Here is a 19429-nt window from a genome sequence, read left to right on the forward strand (position 1 = left end):
GGCCTGGCGAGGGGCCGAGACTCTCCCGTGAGGGGCTGTGGCACTCCCGTCGGAGTGGCCCAGCCCGAGGGAGGAACGGCACTCCCGTCGGAGTGGCCCAGCCCGAGGGAGGAACGGCACTCCCGTCGGAGTGGCCCAGCCCGAGGGAGGAACGGCACTTCCATCGGAGTGGCCCAGCCCGAGGTGGAACGGCGCTCCCGTCGGAGCGGCCCAGCCCGAGGTGGAACGGCGCTCCCGTCGGAGTGGCCCAGCCCGAGGGTGGAACGGCACTCACGTGAGGGCGATCCGACTCGGGGCTGGATCGGTGCTCCGGTGGCTGGGACGGCGTTCTGGCGGCGGTGACCTGAGTTCGGGGTTCAGCCGCGGGCCAGCGGCTGCGTCCACTGGACTGGAGGGCGGCAGCTTTGACCACCCCGGGCCGCGGTGTTTGAGCCGGCCCGTTTGTGGGGTTCGGTGAGCCGCGGGACAGTTTGTGCCATCGCCCGGTGGGGAATCGCCTCAGCGCAGAGGGAGAAGAGGAGGGAAGAGACAGTAACCCTAAGATTTTTGCCTCCACCACAGTGAGGAGGTGCTTGGAGGATACACTGTGGTGGATGTTAATTTGTGTTTATTGTTGTTTATTATTGTATGATTGTATGTATGACTGCAGGCACGAAATTTCGTTCAGACCGTAAGGTCTGAATGACAATAAAGGTATTCAATTCAATTCAATTCAATGTCGTGCTTGCGCAGAGGAAAGGTATCTTTATATGAAGATGCTTCAGCTGCACTGCCTGAAAGTGCGATGGAGAGACATGGCTCCAAAATAAGGGGCCAGTCATTTAAAATTGAAGTCGGTAGAAATGTCTTCTCAGAGGGTGGTAAATCTCTGGAATTCTCTGTCCTTGACAGCGGTGGATGATTCAATATACAGTATCTGAGGTGGAACTAGATAAATAGTTGAAAGAGTGAGGAATTGAGTGTATGGGGAACTGGTGCAGAAGAGGTGCATAGATCAGCCATGATCATGTTGCACTCTGGTGCAGGCTTTATGGGGCCAATGGCCAAATCCCGTGTGCCTAAGAACTTCGGAAGGAAATGGAAATAGATATTCAAACAGAAAATAATTTCAGGGCAAGAACCGAGAAAACAATAAAGCTCCAGGTCATGGCGGTCCCGGAATGTGGAGGTGGATCAGCAGCAGGGCAGCGGAGATAAGGATGCCACTAAATGTGTCTTGCTGGGAACTAGTGTAGGATGAAGGAATGAGCGACCTCTTGGTGCAGCAGTAGAGTTTGGAGTCTCCTTCAAGATAGAAAAAACGTGTTCAAAGGCAGTGTAACGGCAGAGCTACTGCCTTACAGCGCTGGAGACCCTGGTTCGATCCTGACTACGGGTGCTGTCTGTATGGAGTTTGTACGGTCTCCCCGTGACCCGCATGGGTTTTCTCTGAGATCTTGGGTTTCCTCCCACATTCCAAAGACGTACAGGTTTGTAGCTAAATTGGCCTGATATATATGTAAATTGTCCCTAGTGTGTGTGGGATAGTGTTAGTGTGCTAGGATGGGTGTGGGCTCGGTGGGCCAAAGGGCCTGTTTCTGTGCTGTAAATCCAAACCAAACTGAACTAAACTAAACTAAAATTATAAACCTATGAATGAGGATCAGGAATAGGCCATTCTGCCCCTCAAGATGGTTCTGTCATTTACTCTGAGCGTTGCTGGTCTGACTGTAACTTTCACCCCACGTTCCTTCGACTCAGTAACTTTCATCATCGAGCTGATCCCGGAGTTATCTACCTCTGCCTTAAAAATATTCAAATACTCCGTTTCCACTGCTCTTGAAAATGAACATTTGACTGCCCGAGAAAACATTTTACCTCATCTATCTTAAATTGATGAACTCTTATTTCTAAACGGTTCTAGATTTTCCCACAAGAGGAAACGTCCTCTCCACGCCCACTCTGTCAATACCTCTCAGGATCTGACATGTTTCTGCCAAACCCACTCCCTCTCGCCTAACCTCTTGCGGGTTCAAGCCCAGCCTGTCCTGCTTGCACTCAGATGCATGGGCAGGGTTAGTGGAGCTGCTGCCTCATAGCTCCAGGGAACCAGGTTTGGATCCTGACCTCTGGTGCTTGGTGGTGTATGATGGCTTGGGTTTCCTCCTGGTGCTCCCGAATCCCTCCCTCATCCCAATCACGTGCGGGTTTGCAGGTTAAATGGCCACTGCAAATTGCCGCTAGTGTGCAGGTGAATAATAGCCTCTAGGGCAGTTGATGGGACTGCGAGGAGAATCCTGGTTAGAGTGGATGTGGAGGGGATGTTTCCACTAGAGGGAGAGTCTAGGACCAGAGGTCAGAGCCTCAAAATAAAAGGACATTCCTTTAGGAAGATGAGGAGGAATTTCTTCAGTCAGAGCATGGGGGGAAATCCTGGGGGGGATTGGGGGAGGGGGACACGTCTCATCCCATGTTTTGAGAGGTGGGGGACAATCCCCCCCCCATGTTTTGTAATCCATATTTTGAAATTCAGTGAAAAAAAAACTATTAAAACAGTGGGGGGTCACTATTAAGCGCTTGTTAAATGTCTCTATTAACATCGTATTAACACGATGGGTCACCAAATGTGTTTTGACCTTCAAGTATTACTGAAGGTATTCACGGAGAATTTCTTATAGCTGTCTGATGCGGGTACAATTACCATTTGAACTAATTGGATGTATTGGTGGATGGGAAAGATTTAAATGAGTATCGGATTTAAACTGGTCAGGTCATTAGGCTCTGGTCAAACGTGTTTCCTGGCCAGCTTGCAGGTAAGTCCCTCATTCACGGTCACTCACGCTATTTAGTTTTTTTTCCCCCATCTCTCTCTCTCTCTCCTCTCCAAGGTTGGTTCTTATGTTTTCCTTTATTTGCTTCAGTTTTATTTGTTTAAGTGTTATTTATCACATTGTAGCTTTTGAAAGATTCAAGCGGCTTTCAGACGCTTTCTAGGGGCTGAATCGGCCCGTTCACAGGGCCTTTCATCAGCCGGCGCGGCTTATGATGAAGCCCCCGCCGGCCGATTTTAAACCGCACCGGGCAACGAAAGGCCCAGCGAACGGGCCGATTCAAGCCCCATCAAGTCTACTCCCACCATTCAATCATTTCTGATCTATCTTTTCCTCTCAACCCCATTCTCCTGCCTTCTCCCCATAACCACTGACACCCGTACTAATCAAGAATCTGTTAATTTCTGCCTTAAAAAATCCATTGATTTGGCCTCCACAGCCGTCTGTGGCAATGAGTTCCACAGATTCACCACCCTCTGACTAAAGAAATTCCTCCTAATCTCCTTTCTAAAGGTACGTCCTTTTATTTTGAGGTCACAGCCTCTGGTCCAAGACTCCTCCACTAGTGGAAACATCCTCTCCACATCCACTCTATCCAGCCCTTTCATCATTCGGTAAGTTTCAATGAAGTCCCCCCTCATTCTTCTAAACTCCAGCGACTACAGGCCCGGTGCCAACAAACGCTCATCATAAGTTAACCCACTCATTCCTGGGATCATTCCCGCGTAAACCTCCTCTGGACCCTCTCCAGAGCCAGCACATCCATCCTCAGATATGGGGCACAAATGCGGTCTGAGCAGCGCCTTATAGACCCTCAGCATTACACCCCTGTTTTTGTATTCTAGTCCTCCTGAAATAAACGCAAGCATTGCGTTTGCCTTCCTTACTATTGATTCGACTTACAAATTCACTTTTGGGGAATCCTGTGCCAGCACTCCCAAGTCCCTTTGCAATGTTTTTACTGAGTAAGCCTACGTTGCAGAATCTTACTGAGTAAGGAATAGATTGGCACCTAGTTGCAGAATCTTACACTGCAGAATCTACATTGCAGAATCTTACTGAGTAAGGAATAGATTGGCACCTTCAGCCTGCTCTAAAGAGTCCAATAAGATTCTGTAAAGGACTATAGAGGCACCAGGTACTGCAGGTGCTGGAAACATGAGCAAACAGCAGGTTGCAGGAGGGAAGAAAGATTATGGAGCGTTAATCAGTCAACGTGTGTTACATTCTTCCAAAGATATTGTAGTGACATAAATGAGCAAGCTGTTGTGTGAGTGATTTAAGAATGAGTGTTGAGGAAGGGGGTGTTGGGGTGGGGCCTGTCAGATGTTTCCCAGGGTCAAACATCACTTTGTGCTGGAGGTTGTCAATGTGGAATCCTGGCCTGGGCTTCCAGTGGATGAAGGATCTCCTTCAGTCTCTCGTGGCCTCCACCCTGCTCCTCCTGCTGAGCTGCCTGCTGCTCCCCTCCTTGCTCCCCTCGCCGCCACCGACTTCTCTTGTCCGATGGCCAAACGCTGAAGCACCCAGCAGGGCAGGCAAAGTGGGAACGGCTAGCGGCTGATTACTGCAGGGCCAGACGGTGCTGGCAGAGACAGCTTATTCCCAGCAGTCAGTTGAGTTTATTTTAGCTTATTGTTACGTGTACAGTGAAAAGCTTGTTTGTACGTTCTCTCTTGACCTGCGTGGGTTTTCTCCGGTTTTCTCCCACGCTCCAAAGACACACAGGTTTGTAGGTTAATTGGCTTCGGTAGGGATGGGTTATGGTTGGTGATTTGTGGTATGGTGGGGGAATGCTTGTGAGTCTATCCTTCAGTGGAGCGTCTGAAGCTTTGGGCAGTGGAGACCACCGCCACTTGAGGCCAGGGTGTCCCCTCGTCCTCCAAAGTCACCCCCTGGGGCAGCATGGCCCCTGAAACATGAGAGGCAGCAGTGGTCATAGAGGCTGCAACAAGGTCATAGAGGCTGCAACAAGGTCACAGAGGCTGCAACAAGGTCATAGAGGCTGCAACAAGGTCATAGAGGCTGCAATTTCCTCTGCTGGTTCAGCAACGAGTGCCATTTAGAGGACAGTGCCCTGTCATTAGGAGATGCTTGTGGGTTGAGAATGGGCCTGGTGGTTGTCATAGCAACGGCAGGCCTGAGGGAAGCCTGCAATGGCCGCGGGCGTTGAGGCCGCTCTGCTGACATGGGTGGGCTGAGGGAGGAGCAGGTGGGGGCCGGCTGTGTGCAGCGGAGAATGACCAGCTCACTGGGATCCGTGGCCCAGGAGGACAGCTGCAGGCTGCACTGATGCAGAGGCCGCAGAGCTGGGAGGGAGGGAGGGTGACCTTGATTTAACCAGGAGCATCGCAGCCATGTGTGTTGGAGTCTGTGCGCGGGGATTTAGTGACCTGAGTCTCCGCGGAACTGCATCCCTTGTTCATCTTGGCAACACAGTTCACCCCCCTCACAGGCATTTCACTTTCTTCTCACCCATCCAGTTCCTTTCCAACTTCATGCTTTTGCTTTGGACCTTAGACTTTAGAGATACAGTGCAGAAACAGGCTCTTCGGCCCACTGAGTCCACGACGACCAGCGATCACCCCGTACACTAGCACTATCCTACACACACTAGGGACAATTTACAATTTTACAGAAGCCAATCCACCTGCAAACCTGTACGTCTTTGGAGTGTGGGAGGAAACCGGAGCACCCGGAGAAAACCTCACTCCTTTACAGGGAGAACACCTGACTTGAACAGCACAGATCTGATCCTCAGTAGATTGTTGATCTTGCACACAGGGACACATGCATTGTTACACACTCATTTGCTCACTTAAATACACACATGCATACCTCCCTCAGGCCTGCCGTTGCTATGACAACCACCAGGCCCATTCTCAACCCAGAAGCAGCCAAAAACTTTCGTTACACAAGGATTGTCACAAAGTATTAATGCTCATAAACATACACACAGCCATAAGTTCACCCACACAACCTTTAGACAAACACATACAGGTACAAGCATAAATCTAATGAACTGCTGTTCCATAATATGATACTTTGGTTCAAACATATGAGCTGGGGGCAAGAGTAGCCCACTTTGCCCCTTCAAACCTGCCCCGCCATTCAACATCATTATATCTGTTCCCACTGCAGTCTGAGCTCTGCATTTAGCGTCATTGAGTCATACAGATAGGAAGCAGGCCCTTCAGCCCAACTTGCCCATACCGGCCAACATGTCCCACCTACACTAGGGCCAGGTGCCTGCATTTGGTCCAGATACCTCGAACCCTGTCCTATCTGTGTACCTGTCTAAATGTTTCTTAAACGTTGCGATAGTACCTGGCTTAACTAACTCCTCCGGCAGCAATTTCCTTTGTGTGAAAACATTACCCCTCAGATTCCTATTAAATCTTTCTACCGTCACCTTAAACCTGTGTCCTCTGATTCACCGGGCAAGAGACTCTGTGCATCTATACCCGATCTATTCCTCTCATGATTTTATACACCTCTATAAGGTCACCCCTCATTCTCCTGCACTACAAGGAATAGAGTCCCAGCATGCTCAACCTCTCCCTGTAGCTCAGGCCCTTGAGTCCTGGCAACATCCTCGTAAATCTTCTCTGCATTCATTCCAGCTCGACAACATTTTTCTTATAACATGCTGCCCAAAACTGAATAAAATGCTCTAAATGTACCAACATCTTATATAACTGCAACATGACCTCCCAACCTCCCAACTCAACTACACTAAGTGGGACCAGTTGGGTCCCAGTCACATGGAAGGCTGGTCCCGCAATGCAATATTCCACCATTCACCAATAGCCCCTAACTGCGCAGGCGCGACTCATTTCCCCTCATCCCCCAGCACTCCCTCCCCCTCCTCTTCATGTGTGGGAGGTGAGGAGGGGAGGGGGGAGGGAAGTGGGAGCTGGGGGAGGGGTGTGTGTGGGCAGGGGGTGTGTGTGGGTGGAGGGGTGTGTGTGGGCGGGGGGATTGTGGGGGGAGTAGGGTGATTGGGTGGGGGGGAGGGGGGAGTAGGGTGGGTGGGTGGGGGGGAGGGGGAGAGAGCTTGGAGAAAAGACGGGGAAGAGCCATGGGGAGAATGGGGTATCACGGGGGATGAGGGCAGGAGCCAGCGAGGGGGCCAGAGGGAAAGGGGCTGGAGCTGGGGATGTGATAGGGACTCACAGCGGGCGCTGGTCATTGGCCGTTCTCCTGCGCCGGAATCAGAGTTTCCACTTTCCGTTTGGCGACATCGGCGACATCTCCGACTCCGCGCCGGGCCGCTTCTGGTCCGTCCGGAAATTGTGTCCGCCGGCCATCCAGAGCCTCCCTCAGCTCCAGTAAAGACGCGATGGCGCAGGAAGGGGCGGACCGTCCCGCGGAGTGACAGGAGAAGAGACCAATCCGCGCGACGCTGACTGGCAGGAGAGGAGATCGATCTGCGCACGCGCGGTTTTTAAGATTTTTAAACCCTGCTACATTATGCCACCAATCGGAACAAAACTTGACGTACTTGCAGCACAGGAGAACGGCGAGTGAGCTGGCGAAACATCGTAGCGCTATCGCGTACCGTTTTTGCACAAATAGAAAAACCGCGCAAACCGGAAGATAACAAGATGTGTTTTAGTTATGTATAGATGCTCTGACCCATGAAGGTCAATGTGCCATCTTCCTAAGTAACTTCACTCATAGCTTATCAAAAATATTCCCAAGGCGACCTTAAAAGTACAGTGCTTCCACTTCCCTTTGTGAAAGTGTGCTCCAAACACTCTATGACAGAAGTATATTTGCCTCTACTCAGGGTTAATGTTAGTTGTAGCACAGTGGCGCAGCGGTAGAGTTGCTGCCTGACAGCGCCAGATACCCAGGTTCAATCCTAACTGTGGGTGCTGTCTGTATGGTGTTTGCACATTCCGTGACCAGCGTGGGTTTTCTCCGGGTGCTCCGGTTTCCTCCCACACTCCAAAAAACGTACAGGTTTACAGGCTAATTAGCTTGGTATAAACGTAGTGTGTGTAGGATGGTGCTGATGTGCGGGGATCGCTGGTCGGCGCGGACTCAGTGGGCTGAAGGGCCGGTTTCCGTGCTGTATCTCTAAACTAAACTAAACCAAATGTGTGGGAAGGAACTGCTGTTGCTGGTTTATACCGAAGATAGACACGTAATGCTGGAGTAACTCAGTGGGACAGGCAGCATTTCTGGAAGAAGTGATGGGTGATGTATCGATTTGAGACGTAAGATAAACTAAACTAGTGTTTTTGTACTGTCTTTGGTACGAAGAGCAGGAAAGGGTTATTATTCAGATGCTGGTGATGATACGCAGAACTAGGAGTGGTTCAGCCAGTTCCAGCTCTCTGGGATTGAGCTGCAGCGTGACCTTTGCTGCCCACAGGAATTCCACTGCCGTTCTCTGTGTTAACTGCACGCTGCAAACCCATTTCTGATGATGCTTGCACAGTATGGAAACACATGTGCCGGGACTGACATTTGAAACTTGTTGTTTCCAGCAGGGGAGCTGAGAGCTGGGCTCGCGCAGCAGCTGAACCACTGCCAAGCCCAAAGAAGGTGGACTTCCCATATGGCAGGAAGTTGTTGCATTGACCACACTAACAGCTGCCTCTTTGGAATCAGCAGCAGCACACTGACCCCGTTTAGCCCACAAACCATTCCTCTTCAATTAAAATATGATGCTTGCTCCAAGATAGCACTTGTATTAGATGGTTGGAGACAGTAGGAGATGGAGATTAAGGAGATTAAAATGCCCCTGTCCCACTTAGGAAACCTGAACTGAAACCTCTGGAGGAGTTGCGCCCCACCCAAGGTTTCCGTGCGGTTCCCGGAGGTTTTTGTCAGTCTCCCTACCTGCTTCCACTACCTGCAACCTCCAGCAACCACCTGCAACCTCCGGGAACCGCACGGAAACCTTGGGTGGGGCGCAAAGTCTCCAGAGGTTTCTGTTCAGGTTTCGTAAGTGGAACATGGGCATAAGGGTTAAGAATAATAAGGAGTAAGCCATTTAGAACGGAGACGAGGAAACACTTTTTCTCACAGAGAGTGGTGAGTCTGTAGAATTCTCTGCCTCAGAGTTCGGTGGAGGCAGGTTCTCTGGATGCTTTCAAGAGAGAGCTAGATAGGGCTCTTAAAAATAGCGGAGTCAGGGGATATGGGGAGAAGGCAGGAACGGGGTACTGATTGGGGATGATCAGCCATGATCACATTGAATGGCGGTGCTGGCTCGAAGGGCCGAATGGCCTACTCCTGCACCTATTGTCTATTGTCTATAGAGATAGTAGGCAGATAGATGGAGCATGTTTGCATGGGTGTGTGTGGTGACACGGTGGCGCAGTGGTAGGGTTGCTGCCTCACAGCGCCAGAGACCCGGGTTCAATCCTGACTACGGGTGCCGTCTGTACGGACTTTGTACCTTCTCCCCGTGACCTCGTGGGCTTTCTCCGGGTGCTCTGGTTTCCACCCACACTCCAAAGCCGTACAGGTTTGTAGGTTAATTGGCTTCAATAACATTGTAAATTGTCCCTCGTGTGTCGGATAGTGCTAGTGTACGGGGATCGCTGGTCGGCGCGGACTCTGTAGGCTGAAGGGCCTGTTTCCGTGCTGTATCTCTAATGTAAACAAAACTAAAAAACGAAACTAAAGGAGATAGTAGAGGCAGGTACTATTGCGATGTTTAAGAAGCATTCAGATAGGTACATGGATAGTGTTTAAGAAGGAACTGCAGATGCTGGAAAATCGAAGGTACACAAAAATGCTGGAGAAACTCAGCGGGTGCAGCAGCATCTATGGAGCGAAGGAAATAGGCAAAGTTTTGGGCCGAAACCCTTTCGGGTTTCGGCCCGAAACATTGCCTATTTCCTTCGCTCCATAGATACTGCTGCACCCGCTGAGTTTCTCCAGCATTTTTGTGTACCTAGGTACATGGATAGGGCAGGTTTAGAGGGATATGGATCGAATGCAGGTGGGTGGGACTAGTGCAGATGAGACATGTTGGTCGGTGTGTCAAAAGTAAAGTGTGAGAGAGTTGGGGGCAGAGGTGTGTGGATCAGTCCGATCATTTTACTTTGAACAAATGACGTTGTGGCATAATCCCAGTTTAACTCCAATACTAACAGATTGGACGGTGTTATTGTTTATATCCGAGATAATTGCAGGCATGTGGGTTGGGGAAGAATTTGCACTCACTGTGCCAAAGTTTACTTTTCCCAACTCTGATGCAAAGATCTCTGATTTGAAATCTAAACTCAGTTTTTCCCTCTTCACAAATGCTAACTGATCCATGAGACTGCACCAGTATTTTCTGTCTTTTAGTTATCCAACATTCGCAGTATTTTGCAAAATCCATATGTTTTAGGAGCAGAATTAGGCCATTCGGCCGTTCATATCTAGTATGCCATTCAATCATGGCTCATCTATCTTTCTCTCTCAACTCCATTCTCCCGCCTTCTCCCATAACCCCTAGCACCTGTACTAATCAAGAATCTGTCAATCACTGCCTTAAAAATATCCATTGAAGGCCTCAACAGCCGTCTGTGGCAATGAATTCCACAGATTCACCACCCTCTGACTAAAGAACTTTCCTCCTCATCTCCTTTCTAGAGGAATGCCCTTTTATTCTGAGGCTTTTACCTCTGGTCCGAGACTCTCCCACTAGTGGAAACAACCTCTCCACATCCACTCTATCCAGGCCTTTCACTATTCTGTTAATTTTTATGCGGTCCTCCTTCATCCTTCTAAACTCCAGCGAGTACAGGCCCAGATCAAACGACCATCATATGTTAACCCAGGCATTCCTAGGATCATTCTCGTAAACATCCTCTAGACCCAGCACATCCTTCCGCAGATATGGGGCCCAAAATTGTTCATAATGTGGTCTGACCAGCGCCTTATAAAGCCTCAGCATTACATCCCTGTAAAGTAATGTCATCCCTTTAGCCGTATAATCCCTCTCGCCCTCTCACAGACCTCTCCTGTTCTGCCCTCGCTTTCCTCTCCATTTTAAAACTTATTAGATCTCTAGCTTTTCCTAGTTCTGCTGAAAGGTCATCACTCTAAAGCGTGGACCTGTATCCCTCCCCTCCCATGTACTGCCTCCAGCTTCCCCTTAACCACGCCACTGTCAGGTTCGCACCACCGCTTTCACATCTTGCACAACCCGTGGAAGCCGTCTCTGCTGCATTAACAATACCTTGAACTAGAGTCATAGAGTGACACAGCGTGGAAACAGGACCATCGGCCCAGCATGCCCACACCGACCAACATGTCCCAGCTACACTAGTCCCACATGCCCGCATTCGGCCCATATCCTCCCCAATTCCTAACCATGTACCTGTCTAATGCTTCCTAAACATTGCTCTCTTACCTGCCTCAACTACTGTACCTCCTCTAGCAGCTCGTTCCGTACACCCACCACCCTTTGTGTAAAAAATGTTGCCCCTCAGGTTCCTATTAGTTATTTTCCCCTCTCACCATAAACCTATGTCCTCTGGTCCTCGATTTCTCAACTCAGGGCAAAAGACTCTGTGCACTTATCCGATTTATTCCTCTCATGATTAAGAAAACCCCTCATCCTCCTGCGCTCCTAGAATAAAATCCTAGCCTGCTTAACCTCTCCCGATAGCTCAGGGCCCCGAGTCCTGACAACATTCTCGTAAATCTGCAGGAAGGAACTGCAGATGCAAGTATATACCGGAAATAGACTCGCAATACTGGTGTAACTGAGTGGGTCAGGCAGCATCTCTGGAGAAAAAGGATGGGTGACGTTTTGGGGCGGAACCCTTCTTCAGATTCTAGACACTTCAGACCCATCCTTTTTCTCTAGAGATGCTGCCTGACCCGCTGAATTACTCCAGCACTTTGTGTCAATCCTCGTAAATCTTCTCTGCACCCTTTCCAATTATCCAAGTGTTTTAGTTTAGTTTAGTTTAGAGATACAGCGCAGAAACAGGCCCTTCGGCCTACCGAGTCCGTGCCGACCAGCGATCCCGCACACTAGCGCTATCCTACACACTAGGGACAATTTATATTTGTTTACCAAAGTCAATTAACCTTCAAACCTGTACATCTTTGGAACATTAAATGAACATTTCCCCACCACCTCCCCGACCAGCGATCCCCGCACACTAACACTATTTTCTCCGGGTGCTCTGGTTTCTTCCCACACTCCACAGACGTACAGGCCTTTAGGTTAATTGGCTTCTGTAAATTGTCTCTCGTGTGTAGGATAGAAACATAGAAAACATAGAAAATATGTGCAGGAGTAGGCCATTCGGCCCTTTGAGCCTGCACCTCCATTCAATATGATCATGGCTGATCATCCAACTCAGTATCCTGTACCTGCCTTCTCTCCATACCCCCTGATCCCTTTAGCCACAAGGGCCACATCTAACTCCCTCTTAAATATAGCCAATGAACTGGCCAATTAATTGGCTATATGGGGTAGTGTTCGGGGTGATCGGTGGTCAGCCCGGACTCGATGGGCTGAAGGGCACGTTTCCACGCTGTGTCTCTAAACTTCATTTCCTTGCTTTGAGCGCAACATTTTTCCCATTAAAAGGACAAGTCTGAAGTTACAGAAAACAAACGGGTTTGTGCAGCTTTGGGTTGGCAGCGGTTCTTAGAGGGACTGTGAGTGGGATGTTCCAGCTAAGGTCAGAACCCTTCACACAGCTCGGATATACTTTATCTTGGAATCTGTTCACTGGCCACGGTCCAGGATGTGGGACTGAATGGGAACAATAGACAGCTTTGGCCTGCCAGTATGAACTGCGCACTGACATGGGAGGAGTTTCTCCTTTTCACAATAAAAGTTGTAGCTGGATTCCTGTCAGTGCCCTGTGGGAAACCGGAGCCTGTAGCTTGTTTCCCATATCTAATCCTGTCCTTTGGGGGGGTGGGGGCACGGTGGCGCAGCGCTAGAGTTGCTGCCTTACAGCGCCAAAGACCCGGGTTCGATCCTAACTACGGGTGCTGTCTGTCTGGATTTGTACGTTCTCCCCGTGACCGCATGGGTTTTCGCTGAGATCTTCCGCTTCCTCCTACGCTCCAAAGTCGTACAGTATTGTAAGTTAATTGCCCCCAGTGTGTAGGATAGTGTTAATGTGTGGGGATCGCTGGTCGGTGCGGACCCGGTTGGCCGAAGGGCCTGTTTACGCGCTGAATCTCTAAACTAAACTAAACTAAACTCATGTGGGTGACTGTTGAGTGTTTTATTGACCCTGACATCCAGTAATCCTATCTTATAGAGGTGTAAACTGACAGATACCTTTTCAGAAACACATACAAATGTAGTCAACGCAGATAGATGTGCAAATAAATAAGTCTGCAGAAATAGACTGTAGAAATAGGGTGGCACGGTGGAGCAGCGGTAGAGTTGCTACCTCACGGCGCTATAGACACGGGTTCGATCCTGACTACGGGTGCTGTATGTACGGAGTTTATACGTTCTCCCCGTGACTGCGTGGATTATCTCCAGGTGCTCCAGTTTCCTCCCCCACTCCAAAGACGTGCAGATTTGTAAATTAATTGGCTTCAATAAGAATTGTAAATTGTCCCTAGTGTGCAGGATAGTATTAGTGTACGGGGTGATCGCTGGTCAGTGTGGACTCAGTGGGCCGAAGGGCCTGTTTCCACGCTGTATCTCGAAACTAAACTCCACCAAATGAAAATGACTGGACAACATTCCTTTCCCCACCACCTCCACTCCTCAGCCAGGGGAATTCCCACTGTAAAAGATTCATCCTGTCGGGGAACAAGGAATGAATACATTTTCCATTCCTCATTGGTTTGTCACACCGTGACCTCTCCAGCCAACTGCTGCGGCACTTTCTAGAACATTCAAACTATCAAGCTGTACACTTGGAGCAGATCTTGCATTTCAAATTAACCTCAAGTACAATCATTGATTGAATGGCAAGATCCAGCAAGGAAACAGGTTCCTCGGCTCAGTGAATCCGTGCCAACCACCGGTCACACTCGTTATCCCACTTTCTCATCCATTCCCCGCACCAGCGGCAAAACATTGAGGCCAATTAATCGACAAACCCGCATGACTCTGGGATGTGGGAAGAGACCGGAACACCGGGAGGAAATCCACGTGGTCACAGGGAGAACGTGCAAACTCCACGCAGGCAGCACCCAAGGTTAGGATGGAACTGGGGTCTCTGGTGCTGTGAGGTAGCAGCTCTACCTGCTTCACCATTGGGACGCCCATTGATTAGGACATTTTGAAGCTCGTGACACATTCATTACAAGCTGGGTGGCAGTGTGAAATGTGAGGAGGATGCTATGAGAATGCAGGGTGACTTGGACAGGTAGGGGGAGTGGGCAGATGCATGGCAGATGCAGTTTAATGCGGATAAATGTGAGGTTATCCACTTTGGTATAAAAAACAGGAAGGCGGATTACTATGTAAATGGTGTCAAGTTGGGAAAAGGGGAGTTACAACGGGATCTGGGGTCCTTGTTCATCAGTCTATGAAAGTAAGCATGCAGGTACAGCAGGCAGTGATGAAAACAAATGTCATGTTGGCCTTTATAACAAGAGGAGTCGAGTATAAGAGCAAAGAGGTCTTTCTGCAGTTCTACAGAGCGAGCCCCAGTGAGACCACACCTGGAGTATTGTGTGCAGTTTTGGTCCCCTAATTTGAGGAAGGACATTTTTGCTATTGAGGGAGTGCAGCATAGGTTTACAAGGTTAATTCCCGGGATGGCGGGACTGTCATATGCTGAGAGAATGGAGCGGCTGGGCTTGTACACTCTGGAGCTTAGAAGGATGAGAGGGAATCTTATTGAAACATATAAGATTGTTAAGGGTTTGGACACACTAGAGGCAGGGGAGTCCAGAACCAGGGGCCACAGTTTAAGAATAAGGGGTAAGCCATTTAGAATGGAGACGAGGAAACACTTTTTCTCACGGAGAGTTGTGAGTCTGTGGAATTCTCTGCCTCAGAGGGCGGTGGAGGCCGGTTCTCTGGATACTTTCAAGAGAGAGCTAGATAGGGCTCTTAAAGAAAGCGGAGTCAAGGGATATGTGGAGAAGGCAGGTACGGGGTACTGATTGGGGATGATCAGCCATGATCACATTGAATGGCGGTGCTGGCTCGAAGGGCCGAATGCCCTACTCCTGCAACTATTGTCTATTATCTATTGTCTATTGTCTATTTATTCATTTAATTCCCATGCACTCAACTTTCTTCCTTACCAGGAACATGCCAGGAGTTACGTTGTGTTGCTCCACTAGCAGCGCAGTCGTCTGGCCCGTGTAGGTGCTTGCTGTGCTGATATCGTACCTTAATATTCGGAATGGATCGAGTCCGTTCTGATGGCAAGTGGGAAATGTGGTTAGACCCATTGCAATGGAGCAGAAAGACAACAGCGCAAATCAATTCATCTGTCAAACCGGAGGCTTGTTCCATGATGATAAACTCATTGTCGAGCAAATTACATTTAAATAACAACTTAAATGAACAACAAAGTGGATGGAGTCTGCACTCCCCGAATATGGAGGAAGTGTGGGCTGTCTCTTTCCTAATGTAGCCAGAAGCAGCAAACTAGAAGATGTGGCAGTGATCAGCAGCAGTGGCCAAGAAGGGTCCAGAGTGCAAGATCTGTGTTTAGTTTAGAAATACAGCGTGGAAACAGGCCCATCGGCCCACTGAGCCCGCACTGACCAGCGATCTCCGCACACGAACACTATCCTACACACACCAGGGACAATTTACATTTATACCAAGCCAATTAGCATACAAACTTGCACGTCTTTGGAGTGTGGGAGGAAACCAAAGATCTCGGAGAAAACCCACGCAGGTCACGGGGAGAACGTACAAACTCCGTACAGACAGCACCCGTAGTCAGGATCGAACCCGGGTCTCTGGAGCAGTAAGGCAGTAGCTCTACCGCTGCGCCACCGTGCAAAGCAGTGCAGGCACTTGAGAGGAGCTCACAGGAGATCATGAATCTCTGTACGGATGAAGACAGCAGTGCAACTCAGCCCGTTAAATAGTTCTCTTTCAGAATTGAAGGGAGTTTGTGAATAAAAGACTATCTGTGAGTAAGAGCTGTGGTTCTTGAGATGGGAGGTTGATAATCCCACTGCAAATGAATTTTGCAAATAGCAAATGAACCATTTGAAAAGGCATAGAGACGGAGTTTTGAAAATCCCATTGAAAAATGAAATTAATTTTCCTGAGGGAAAAACTGGTAAAAGCCCTGTCCCACGGTACGAGTTCATTCCAAGAGCTCCCCCTGGTTAAAAAAAAAAATCAAACTCGTGGTAAACACGGAGAATGAACGTAGCGGGTACGTCGGAGCTCGGCGACGTCTCTTAGCGATTTGTTACATAAACGGCAGGTACTCGGGAAGACTCGCTAATGGCAGGTAAGCACGGGAAGACTCGTGAAGATTTTTCAACATGTTGAAAAATGTCCACGAGAGCCCCGAGTACCGACGAGTGGCCATTACCGTAAATCTCTGAGTTCAAATCAGGGCAAACTCGGGAGAGCTCTTGGAATGAACTCGTACCGTGGTACAGAGCTTTAAAAAGCTGCACAAAAATTGCAGTGGTGAAGATGAAGCTCATTTTTCAGCTGCAGAGGGCCATTTCTTTTGGAGCAGTGTGAGTGTATTGGTAGCCGGGGGCAATGGTACCTGCACTGTATTGGTTGCCGGGGGCAATGGTACCTGCACTGTATTGGTTGCCGGGGGCAATGGTACCTGCACTGTATTGGTTGCCGGGGGCAATGGTACCTGCACACAGGGCTGGCTGCGGTTCCGGTTCATCTCCTCGTACAGCTCTTGGATCATGGTGTCGTGAGGTAGAAGGTTGAGGTAGGATGACACCACACACACAAGGATGATCTGCTGGATGTCTGGCATGGTTCTCCTGATAAACGTGTCAAACTCCAGGTCAGTGATGATGGGCACCCTGTTGGGGCTACACTTGCAGTGCTTCATCCCCTCACCCATCATGGTGAGCCGCAGGGCGACTGGGCAACGGCCAGGAGATTGCAGCCACGGCCTTTCATCCTTGTCAACCTTGGGTAATTGAGTCCTGAAGGAACAGGGCGAACAAGTTATAAACATGGGGAAGGGAGATGGATGATTCACCTTTGAACACACAGACCTACTATCCTACACACACCATCCATGCACCAGTCTAGTGCACGTGCACACACACACCGCACACACACATGCACATGCACCACGCACACACATATGCACACACACACAGCGCACACACACATGCACAAGCGCCATGAACACACATCACACACACATGTACACACACCATGCACGTAGATCACGAACACACACATACCGCGCACACACACATGCACAAGCACCATGAACACACACACACATGCACCGCAAACACATATGCACCTGGCACATACACACTCAGCCACATGCACATACACGCACCATGCACACATGCATGCACACACATGAACACACACCATGCACACAGATGCACACACATTGTGCACACACATTCAAATGCATCATGCGCACACACACATGCACACACACAAAGTGGTATTTCATTTCTCTATGCATAGCAAGCATAGACACTTGCACATCACACATAGCTAGACTTATATTTCTCTTGATCATGTGACTTTTACTGACCACTGGTTACAAATGGGAAATCTTGCTTTGTCATCCTAAACAGTTAGTTCTGAAAAGATGTAGGAAGGAACTGCAGATGCTGCTTTACACCGAAGATAGACACAGAATGCTGGAGTAACTCACTGGGCCAGGCAGCATCTCTGGAGAATTTGGATAGGTGATGTTTCTGCTGTTCTTGCCTTTTCTATCCTTCAGTCTGAAGAAGGGCCTCAACCCGAAACATCATCTATTCATTTTCTCCAGAGATGCTGCCCGACCCACTGAGTTTCTCCAGCACTTTGTGTCTAAGCTCTGTAAAGGTGGCTACAGGAACTGCTGTGCCATGTCAGAAGAAGCAGCCAAGCAGAGCTGAATTGGAGAAAGCAGAGGTGTCTGTAACCGACGGCTGTGGAGGCCAAGTCAATGGAGATTTTTAAGGTGGAGACTGATAGATTCTTGATTAGCACAGGGTAATGGGGAGAAGGCAGGAGAATGGGTTTGAGATGGAGAGATAGAGCAGCCAATATTGAATGGTAGAGTAGACTTGATGGGCTGAATGGCCTACTTCTGCTCCAACCTAATTAATTTATGAAGAACCCTGCCTTTAGAGGTTCTGGTGGTATATTATCAATGTTTGTTAGTTTCTCAGATGCTGTCTCATTCATAGCTTTTTCAAAATCTTCCTGAGCTCTTGATCCTGTTCATCAATGCTACATCTTGCAGCCTCACAGGTAACGGCATCATTTGCAATATTCTTTCATCAGCTGAGTTGCTTTCAGATGATGGACTGAAGTTCAAGTCTCTTTGTAATTTGAACCAAGTGCCTCTTTGATTCCAGTATTACTACCACGAAGGTCCTCAAAGCTTACTCACCAGCACAATCCTACACACTGGTGACAGTTCACAATTTTTACTGAAGAGAATGTACAAACTCCGTACAGACGATTCAGAAATTGGAGATGAAAGGGGTCATGTTGCAAATCCAGCGGTGACCAGAAAAAGGTACGACTCTTTGGGCAACTACTCACGACCATATAGGCGACATGTCGCGAGGTGACGCCTGTATGGTCGTGAGTAGTCGCCCAAAGAGTCGTACATTTTTCTGGTCGCCTCTGGATTTTCAACATGTTGAACATTTTCGGCGACCTGCTGCGACTATGACGGGTGCCGGCAAGTCGCCGAAAAAATCGAGTAAGTGGGACAGGCCCTTAAGGAAGGCAAATGCAATGTTAGCATTCATTTTGAGAGGACTAGAATATACAGTAGAAAGCAAGATTGTAATGCTGAGGCTTTATTAGCAGCTGGTCAGGCCACATTTGGAGCATTGTGAGCAGTTTTGGGCCCCATATCTGAGGAAGGATGTGCTGGCTCTGGAGAGGGTCCAGAGGAGGTTTACGAGAATAATCTTGGGGATGAGTGGGTTAACATATGATGAGCGTTTGACGGCATTGGGCCTGTACTCGCTGGAGTTTAGAAGGATGAGGGCAGACCTCATTGAGACTTACCAAATAGTGAAAGGCTTGGATAGAGTGGGTGTTTCCGCTAGTGGGAGAGTCTAGGACCAGAGGCCACAGCCTCAAAATAAAAGGATGTTTGTTTAGAAAGGAGATGAGGAGGAATTTCTTTAGTCAGAGGGTGGTGAATCTGTGAAATTCATTGCCAAGTCTTTGGGTATTTTTAAAATGGAGATTGATAGGTTCTTGATCAGTAACTACTCCTACTCCTTCTCTCCAGAGATGCTGCCTGACCCGCTGAGTTACTCCAGCATTTCATGTCTACTTTCGGTATAAATAAGCATCTGCAGTTCCTTCCGGCACATAGGTAAGTGATGATCTTGGCATCATGTTCGGCACCGGCCTGCCCGTGTGCTGTACCGTTCTATGTTCATTGTTCCATGCAATTCAATATTCAACACAACCAAGGTTCTTATTCTTCAAGGAATTGTTCTTCCGATAGGATTCTGGTCCATCTCAGTCATTCCAACACAACCAGCTTCATCGCGCAGAAACA

At 49.0% G+C, this 19429-nt stretch overlaps 1 protein-coding gene across 1 annotated transcript in view; it reads right to left on the bottom strand.

Moving 5' to 3' along the window:
• Positions 1 to 19429, bottom strand: part of c21h3orf20 (chromosome 21 C3orf20 homolog) — a 106003-nt gene that overhangs the window by 16221 nt on the left and 70353 nt on the right. Inside the window, exons 16-17 of the mRNA XM_033039318.1 lie at positions 16559 to 16862; positions 15015 to 15131 (exon numbers count right to left, since the gene is read on the bottom strand). Coding sequence (XP_032895209.1) covers positions 15015 to 15131; positions 16559 to 16862 — 421 coding nt within the window. The remainder of the gene's footprint in view (positions 1 to 15014; positions 15132 to 16558; positions 16863 to 19429) is intronic.

This window comes from Amblyraja radiata, chromosome 21, assembly GCF_010909765.2.
Source record: "Amblyraja radiata isolate CabotCenter1 chromosome 21, sAmbRad1.1.pri, whole genome shotgun sequence".
Taxonomy (NCBI): Eukaryota; Metazoa; Chordata; class Chondrichthyes; order Rajiformes; family Rajidae; genus Amblyraja; species Amblyraja radiata.